This window comes from Acomys minous (genome assembly GCF_964271855.1).
Source record: "Acomys minous genome assembly, chromosome: 2".
Lineage (NCBI taxonomy): Eukaryota > Metazoa > Chordata > Mammalia > Rodentia > Muridae > Acomys > Acomys minous.
The window spans coordinates 85,414,038-85,423,647 of NC_140484.1; the positions used below are offsets into that span (position 1 = coordinate 85,414,038).

General features: G+C 50.4%; 1 protein-coding gene across 1 annotated transcript; it reads right to left on the bottom strand.

Moving 5' to 3' along the window:
• Positions 1-718: 718 nt before the first annotated feature.
• Positions 719-6,088, bottom strand: DKKL1 (dickkopf like acrosomal protein 1). The gene is made up of 5 exons (XM_084759417.1): positions 5,932-6,088; positions 5,551-5,719; positions 4,833-4,973; positions 4,636-4,725; positions 719-1,102 (listed from the first exon to the last, which is right to left on the bottom strand). Exons 2-5 carry the CDS (start codon positions 5,701-5,703, stop codon positions 794-796), a joined length of 693 nt encoding a protein of 230 aa, XP_084615543.1. The 5' UTR covers positions 5,704-5,719; positions 5,932-6,088; the 3' UTR covers positions 719-793.
• Between the last annotated feature and the right edge of the window lie 3,522 nt (positions 6,089-9,610).

Genomic DNA, 9,610 nt, shown 5'->3' on the forward strand with positions numbered 1-9,610 from the left:
ATTAGCTTTGTCAATATTTAGCATCAAAGTCTGTTTCTGTGGCTAGAGACATAGATCAGTGGTTAAGAGCAACGGACACCTTCCCAGAAGACCTGAGATGCCTTCCCAGCACCGACATGCAACTCAAAAGGACTGTAACTCACTCCCAGCAGATCTGATGTCCTCTTCCAGGCTCTGGGGATAATGTGGTGCACAGACATGCATGCGGACAAAACACTCATACATAAAAATTAAAAACATTAATCTTTCAGCTGGACACGGTGGCACACGGCTGTAACCCCAACACTTGGGAGGCTGAGGCAGGTGGATCTCTGTGAGTTTGAGGCCAGCCTGGTCTACAGAGTGAGTCCAGGACAGCCAAGGCTACATGGAGAAACGTCTCAAAAAACAAAAACAAAGAAAAACCAAATAAAAATCATCATCATCATTCAATATTTGTTTTTCCTTTTGTGGGTTCTTGGGTCATTTTGTAAAACCTAACAATATATATATATCTGGCGGCTGGGGTGCTCAGCGGGTAGGGTACTTTACAACCTTGGCACTTGTAGGCCGCCAGACAAGCTGGAGCAAAGGCTTCAGTACCCGGTGCCATAGGCGACCCAGCTGCCCAACCAAGAGATTTAAGCAAGAGCCGACACAGCCATTGTCACAGCTAAATGTTTGTGTTGGAGGGACTTGACCTGTTTAGGAACAGATACCAAAAGGAGATAGTGCTAAATGTAAGAAAAAAAACTTTATTTCCATATGTGCTGGGGTAGGGTGTGGGACATGTGGGGACAACCTGGTCCTCACCCTATAGCTGCTGGGATGGCCTGAGGATATAGAGAAAGTGTGTCTTTCGGATAGGCAGCTTGAAGCGTTGGGGGACATGGGCCTCTTCCTGGAGGCTGTCCTCATGGGCGCCTCCACGGAGCCCATCGCGGATGGCCTGCAGGCGATGTCGCTTTTCTATGAGCCAGCGGCTCCCATCCGGGACGTCTGGCTGGGTCCTCCGCCTTGGCATCTTCATGATCCAGAACGCCACTCGCCGGGGCTCCGGGTGCAAGCTGTCTGTTGCTTTCGGCACCAGCACTGGGGGCTCTTTCTCCTCCACTTTGGGCACCTGTGAATGAGGCAAAAGGAGATCCTCACATGCCACAGGGCACATCCAAGATGCTTGGTCTGCCCTGGGCCACCTCAACCATCTCAGCGCGCTTGGTGTATTTGGGTTTAAAAAACCCTTTTTTGGTGGACAGTTCTCTTTTCTGTCTGATCTGCTGCATTCTTTGTGTAGCATATTTGTTATTTATTATTTTTTTTAAAAAAGATTCCTTTATTTTTATGTGCATCGGTGTTGTGCCTGCATGTATGGGTGAGTGCCAGTGGCAGTGGCAGATCTTCTAGAACTGGAGCTAGAGAACGTTGCGAACTGCCATGTAGGTGCTGGGAATTGAACCCAAATCCTCTGGAAGAGCAGTCAGCACTCTGAACTACTGAGGCATCTTTTTAGCACCCAAATTTGGTTGTTTTTAAACTTCCACCGCTGCCCTAGGGATTTATCTTCTGTCTATGTGGGTGTGCCTGATGTTAAGTGAATGCAGCACTTGTATGAATTACTAGTCTTCTCGTGGAGGATATTACCTGGGTCCCAACACCCATGGCAAGAATCTCACAGGCATTTCGAACTCTAGCCCTAGGGGAATCTGATGCCCTCCTCTAGCCACTGTGTTCACCCGCACTCATGTGCTCACACAATGTTTTAAAAAAAGTTAAAAAAAAAAATCAAGCAGGGTTGGAGAGATGGCTCAGAGGTTAAGAGCACCGACTGCTCTTCCAGAGATCCTGAGTTCAATTCCCAGCAACCACATGGCTCACAACCATCTACAATATGATCTGTTGTGCACTGTATACATAATAAATAAACAACAACAACAACAACAACAACAACAAAGCAAATACCTTTTAAAAAAATCAAGCAGGCAAACATAAGCTGGGGTGACTGCACATGCCTTTACTCCCAGCTCTTAGGAGGCAGAGGCCAGCCTGGTCTACAGAGTGAGTTCTAGGCTATCCAGGGTTACACAGAAAAACTCAGTCTCTAAAAACCCAAAACAAACAAGAGAGAAAGCATTATGTTTGCTGTGGTGGTTCACATTTGGAATCCCAGCTTTCGGGAGATGGAGGCAAGAAAATTGGGTCACCCTAACTCAAAAGTCGTTAAGTTATGCCTTTAGACCCAGCACTTGGGCGTAGGGTGGGATGGGGCAAGGCAGATCTCACAGATGGCAACCAGCCTGGAGTACAAAGAAAGTTCCAGGATAGCCAGGGCTATGTAGAGACCCTGTCTCAAAAAACCCAAACCCAAAGCCAAACCAAATCAAAATACCCAAGTCAAAATAAAGCAAAATACAAATACAAAAAAACATGGTGTGTCACAATTCCTGGCTGCCTATGCCAAATTACCGGAACCTCGGATGGACCCGATGGTGCAGGCCTGTTTTCCCAGCTACCTGTAGGTTGAGGCAGGGGCACTGAAAGTTCAGGGCCAGCCTAGGCTCCAAAGTGAGATCCTATTTCCAAAAAGGCTTTGTTAGTGAAGTGCTTGTACCCAGCTATTAGCACTGGAGTTCAATCCCCAGCATTCAGGTAATGGCCAAGAGCTGCAGCACATGCTTGTAATGGCCACACTGGGGAGGCCGACACTGGAGCATCCCTGGGCTTGCTGGCCAGTCAGTCTATCTGAAAGGATGACCGTCAGATACAGTGAGAATCCTTGCCACTGCCCCACCCCCCACGGGGCCCCCATCTAAAAAAACTGAGGTGCACGCCTTTAATCCCAGCACTCAGGAGGCAGAGGCAGGTGGGTCACTATGAGTTCGAGGCCAGCCTGGTCTACAAAGGGAGGTCCGGGACAGGCAAGGCTACACAGAGAAACCCTGTCTCAAAAAACCAAACCAAACCAACCAATCAAACAAACAAGCAAACAAACAAACAAAAAACTGAGGTAGAGACCTCTTGTGGCATCCCATACCTTCAATCCTAGCACTCAGGGAGTTCGGTTGAGGATCTCTGTGAGTTCAAGGCCAGCCAGGACTATGTAGTGAGACCCAGGCTTGAGGAAAACAGTACTTACTCGGGCATGCCCATGTGTGAACATGGGCAGACACATGAACTCCAAACAGAAGCAAATGAAACACCCCTGAGCTGTCACCTTTACTTCTGGGGTTGGTGGAGTTTTCAAACTCTGAGGTTCAGAAAGCTGTTGGGGGGGGCCCTAAAACTATCTGGAATGACGAAAAAACGTTATTTTACAAGAAAACTTTTCTTTTCTGAAACAGGGTTTCTCTGTGTAGCCCTGGCTGGCCTGGACTCAATTTGTAGACCAGGCTGGCTTTGAACTCACAGCGATCCACCTGCCTCTGCCTCCCAAGTGCTGGGACTAAAGGCATGCGCCACCACTGATTGGCTACAAGTAGGATTTTTGCATGTGTTTTGAGACAGGATTTTTTTTTTTTTTTTTTGACAGGATCCTGATATGCAGTTCTGGCTGGCCTTCAGCTCATGAGAGCCTCTTGCCTCTAACTGTGCCAATCATCCTGCCTCAGCCTTTCAAGTACTGGAAATCTGTGTTTACAACCAGATCTATCAATGTATCCCTTTTGATACATGTCACACCACACCCCAGAAATTGTGTACAGAGTGTTCAATGGCTAACTTTATTTTTAGTTTTGGCTTTTTCTTTCTTTCTTTCTTTCTTTCTTTTTTTGTCTTTCAAGGCAGAGTTTCTCTGTGTAGCCTTGGCTGTGCTGGACTTGCTTTGTAAACCAGGCTGGCCTCAAACTCCCAGAGATCTGCCTGTCCCTGCTTCCCAGAGTGTTGGGATTACAGGTGTGTGCCACCACCACCTGGCTTTGATGGCTAATTTTTTAAGGATTTATTTATTTACTATTTATACAGTACTGCCCACATGACAGAAGAGGGCATCAGATCTCATTATAGATAGTTGTGAGCTACCATGTGGTTGCTGGGAATTGAACTCAGGACCTCTGGAAGAACAGACAGTGCTCTTAGCCTCTGAGCCATCTCTCCAGCCCCTGATGGCTAATTTGTTGTTGTTGTTGTTGTTTTGTTTTTCGAGTTTTTTTGTGGTGGAGCCTTGCCTGTCCTGGACTCACTCTGTAGACCAGGCTGGCCTTGAACTCACAGTGATCCCTCTGCCTCTGCCTCTGCCTCCCCAGTACTGGGATTAAAGGCGTGCGCCACCATGCCTGGCTCTGATGGTTAATTTTAAATGCCAATTTGCCACAGCCTAGAGTCTCCTGGGAAGAGAGCCTGAATAGGGGATTAACTAGATCAAGGTTGTTAGGGCATAGGAAGACCCAGCCCATTACAGGCAGAACCATTACCTAGGTAACGGGTCCTGAACCACCTAAGAGGGGACAAGGCAAGGAAACCTGGCAGTGGAAATGATGCTGTGAGTTCCCCTCGGTGATGGGCTGTCCACCAGATAAATCCTTCCCTTCCTTACACTGCTTTCGGCCAAATTACTTTATTATAGCTGCAGAAAGGAGAGTGGGACGGTACGGCACAAGCAGACGTCCTCAACTCTAGAGAAATGCCTATTCTTTGACTCCTGGGCGCAAGGTAGGTCTTTACCTTCCAGTCACCTTCCAGGTTCCCGTCTGATTCGATGGAGGCCACCACTTTCTTGGAGAAGAGCACCTCTCCTGTCTTGTTGTCAGTCGTCTGTGAGGATGGAGTGAGAGGGTCAGAGCGAACCTGCTTCCCTCCCTGCCCTTCCCCTCTCCCACCGGGGAAAGCCAGCGCCGCCAAGAGAGCGGGGGCGGCGGCACCTTGTCTATCTGCAGGTGGCTCAGGACAGTGTGGTTCCCCAGCGTGTGCTCCTGGTTCTCCTCCTGATGGAAGTTCTTAGGAAGGTCTCGGAAGTCCACGGGGGAGGAGAAGAAGTTGTCTATTTCTCGCAGCAGGTCGTCCTAGGGCCGGAGGGAAACAGCGTGCGCACCTGCTGCTCTTCCACGGGGCCCTCCAGGTCAGCCCCGACCGTCCCTCTTGCCTGCCGTCCTGTGGTTCCCGGAGCCTCTTGCCACCACACCCCGTTTGTCTGTCTGTCCCAGTGCCTCGCTGCTGTGCCTGATCCTCGCCTGTCCTGGCTATGCCTCCCCTCCTCTTCTACCTCTCACCCCACACATACAAGGTAAGCCCCGCACCCCCTAACTATACCCTCAGACCTCTGCTTGAGGGGGGGCTCTATCTCTGAGCCACTACAACCCCAGCCCTCTTTGTGGTGTTTTGACTAGATAGCTCGGGCTGAGCTGGAACTCAATACGCAAAACAGGCCTCAGATTCACAGACGCTGTCCTGACTCTGCCTCTCAAGTGCATGGGTCACCAGACCTGGCTCAAGGCTGGGCATCAAGCCCAGCACTTTCTTCATGCTAGAAAACCACTCTACCATCCGCGACGCAACTGCAGCTCTCTGTCTCTGTCCTTTAAATTTTTTTCTTTTTTGTTAAAAATTTTGTCTCCTGCCTGGTCCAGTCGCATCACTCACTTTTAGGAACAGTCGGCTAAAGCTTTGGAGAAGACTCTGGAGGCCCAGAAAGCCAGAGGAGCTCTCCTGAGGGTCGGCATCATGGATCGGGGCAGCGGAGCAGGACAGAAAGGCCGAGGGGAGCAGCAGCAGCAGGACGCCCAGTCGACACATTGCGGGTGGCGGGAGGCTGTGATAAGGGCAGTTTCAGATCCCACAATCACCCCTCTGTGGCCCCTTCCTAGGCCTTCCCCCCGACCTCTCCCCGCCCGCCTGCCCCCGACCCTCGCTCCCTGTGAAGGCCTCGCCCACCTGCCCTGTATCCCTCGGATTCTGTCTGTACCCTGTCCAGTTCAGGCGCCGCTCATTCGGGCTTGGCTTCACTCAGGCCCCATTCCTCACCTTTTCCTACATTCGCGCCTTCTCCTGGACCACAGCTCGGCCACCCGGTTCCGGACACCGCCGGACACGGACAGTTAAGATCCAGTTCTGGCCACGAGCCTGGGCAGACTATTGGAGCGTTCGTTGGGTGCCAGGGCTTCGTGATACTGGCCACGCCCCAATTGTCTCGCCACGCCCACCTCCTGCTGAGGCCCCGGGGAATCATCACTCCACCGTCTCGCCTCTGGCATATCCACACCTATACTGTTCATTAACCACATCTCTATTAAACCAGAGCTCTAGTGAATGGCTATGTCCCCTCCTAGTGACTTCGCCGGTGACCCAGCATTTATTCTATGTCATACCTGAGGGCCACCCTTGCTTTTTGGCTAACGACGTCCTTTTAATTCAGATTTTCCTCTCTGGTCGTGCCTCGTCAAAGGAGGCACGCTCTTTTCCTGACCACGCCTCCACCCGCTGACTTACCTAAATTCTCCTGCGTCTCTCTCTAGAAGACACACGCCAGCCACGCCCCTTAAGGCACAGCCACCCGTCTCCCTGGCCTGGTCCTCAGCTGAGAATCTCACGGATGAACCAGGCCTTCCTTCCGTGGACATGCCCTGCATACAGAATTATACCTCCATTCTTCACTAACTACGTCCCTTAAGCCACTAGGTCCTGTGCTAAGCCTCTATTACCTGGCTTGGCTATCAGGCGCTAGCCACGCCCCTGTCTAGGGACACACCCTTATTACTGACTTCAGCCCTAGAACCCCCAATCCGGCCCACTGTGATGGCCACGCCCTTTACACTAGAGCAATGATCCGCCCAGGCCACGCCTCTGTATCCTACAGCTCCCACTGTTTAATCTTATAGCCGGGCCTAAGATCATTTACCTTTATTCAGAGTGTTATTCACAGAAATGTCAGGGTGCAAATGTGGAGGCTAGAGAGTAGCTTTCAAGCGTGGGTTTTCGTCTACCACCGTGTAGGTCTCAGGCTTGGCTGCAAGCCCCTTCACCACTAAGCCATCTGGTTTGCCCTCCTTCCTTGACTACCTCTGAGCCTTACTGTACTTATCTTCCTGTTTTCCAGCTGATTTCATGTAAGAAGCCAAACTAGCTGGGCATGGTGGCACACACCTTTAATCCAAGCACTCAGGAGGGAGAGGCAGGTTGATCCTCTGTGAGTTCGAGGCCAGGATGGTCTACAAAGTGAGTCCAGGACAGCCAAGATAACACAGAAAAACCCTGTCTTGAAAAACTAAAAAAGAAAAAACAAAACAAAACAAAATCCAATTACAGTCCTGTGTGTATTTTCCATCAACACCAAATCCTCTCTTTCTCTCCTTCTCTCCCTCTTCCTCTCTCTCTCTCTCCCTCTCTCCCTCTCCCTCTCCCTCTCCCAAGACAGAGTTTCTCTGTGTAGCCTTGGCTGTCCTGGTCTTGCCTTGTAGACCAGGCTAGCCTTGAACTCAGTGATCCACCTGCCTCTGTCTCCTGAAGAGTGTGCCACCATGCCCAGCATGTCAGCTACTCTTGGTTTATGAGTTCGTAAACAGCCGGCCGCCCTTCCCGCTTCTCATTTTCTTGCTTTTTAGAAATAGAGTCTTATGCTTTCTAGACTGGCCTTGAACCCTATAAAGGAGGCCGACCTTGAAACGTGTGTATGTCTGTGTGTGTCTGTGCGTATGTCTGTGTGTGTCTCTGTGTGTGTGTATCTCTGTGTATGTGTGTGTATGTATCAGTGTGTGTGTGTGTGTGTGTGTGTGTGTGTGTGTGTGTGTGTAAGCAAGCAGGTATGGAGGGCAGATGACAACTTTCTGGAGTGTCTTCTCCTTTCCACCCTGGGGGAACTGGACAGACATTGAACTCAAGAAGTCAGGGGTGGCAGGCATCAAGTCCCTTTTCTCTGAGCTGTCTGTGCAGCCCACAGCCCTGTTTTCTTTCTTTCTTTCCCTTTTAGAAAGGGTTTGTCGGGCTGCAGAGGTGGCTCAGCGGTTAAGAGCACTGACTGCTCTTCCAGAGGTCCTGAGTTCAATTTCCAGCAACCACTTGGCGGCTCACAACCATCTATAATGAGAACTGGGGTCCTCTTCTGGCCTGCAGGTAGAATACTGTATGCATAATAAATAAATCTTTAAAAAAAAAAAAGGAAAGAAAGAAAGAGAAAAAAAGAAAAAAAGGGGGGGGGGAGGGTTCTGCCTGCCTCTGAGTCCTGGGATTAAAGGCATGCACCACCTGCTGTAATATTTTTTTTCAGTTTTTCAAGACAGGATCTCTCTGTGTAGCCTTGGTGGTCCTGGACTCACTTTGTAGAGCAGGCTGGCCTCAAACTCACAGCGATCCGCCTGCCTCTGCCTCCCGAGTGCTGGGATTAAAGGCGCGCGCCTTGCACTAACATTAGAGCCCCGGCTGCCGCTTCGCTCCCACGTCCTGCGTCCGAAGTCCCCGGGCCAACCCGCGGGCCCCCCACCCTCCACCTCGAGCCGCAGACCATCTCCAGGCCCCTAACTCCAGAGAAAGTTCCAGCTCCACACTTGAGCTGCGTCCCCAGCGACCGCCCAGCAAGTCTGCTGTAATCTTATATAAACCCTTTCCTCCCCAAGTTACTTTTCGTCAAGGTATTTATCACAGCAATATAAACAACAACAACAACAACAACCAAACAAAAAACCTAGAACATTCCAGGTTAGCCTTAACCTCTCAAGAGATGGGAATATAGATGTGCAGTGTCATTTCCCCTCAGACCTTCAATTTTAGGACTGCAAGACCCAGGACTCCCTGTCCTCAGGCACTGGGATCTGGGACAGGTGCCATTTGCAGCCACTAGTGTCTATGTAATTGTGGAGTCTGCCTTTCTGTGGACCTTTAGAGACACTGGGGCTGCAGCCCAGCACGCTTCACTCTGCCCAGGCCACAAGGAAGCTGTGTCCTCATCAGAAGCAAACAAACACACCACCAAACTTTATTTATCAAACAGTAACAGAATGGACAGGACACAGCTCTGAAGGCGGTGGTGGCCCACACCTTAGATGCCAGCACTTGGGAGGCAGAGGCAGGCAGATCTCTGTGAGTTAGAGGCCAGCCTGGTCTATGGAGAGAGTTGCCAGGGATACACAGAGAAACCCCTTCTGGAAAGAAAGAAAGAAAGAAAGAGAGAGAGAGAGAGAGAGAGAGAGGGGGGGGGGGCGGGGAAACAGGGTTATGGGCTGCTGCACAGACAGCTCAGAGAAAAGGCACTTGCCAGGGCTATCTCAAAAACAAAACAAAACAAAAAACACTAACAAAAAGACAGCTCCGAGAGATGGAACTTTTGCCTAGCAGGAGGCCCCGGGGTCCCATCCTCCCCCATGCCCCCACACAGCTGAAGAGGTGACTCAGTTGACTGAGTGCTGGCTGTTTCTCTAAAAGACCCAGATTCGATTCCCAACAGCCACACGGTGGACCACAACCATCTGTAACTCTAGTTCCAGGGCATCCCGCGCTCTCTCCTGGCTTCTGTGGCATTAGGCATCCATGTAGACAAAGCACTCATACCGATAAAGTAAAGTATCTAAAAACCTGAATAAAATTAAAAACATAAAATTGACAAGGATTATTTTGTTTCTGTCAATTCCATATCCTCAGCAAACTCATACGGGGTGGCCCAGGTCACGTGCCCTCCTCTGTCTAGAACACCGGTATGCTCTCCTTTAGATGT

Coding starts and splice junctions, on each gene's coding strand:
- DKKL1 (XM_084759417.1), bottom strand. CDS start 5,703: ATGTGTCGACTGGGCGTCCTGCTGCTGCTGCTCCCCTCGGCCTTTCTG. Junction 4,726..4,832: donor GCCACCTGCAGATAGACAAG/GTGCCGCCGCCC, acceptor CCATCCTCACAG/ACGACTGACAACAAGACAGG. Junction 1,103..4,635: donor ACCTGGAAGGTGACTGGAAG/GTAAAGACCTAC, acceptor CCTCATTCACAG/GTGCCCAAAGTGGAGGAGAA.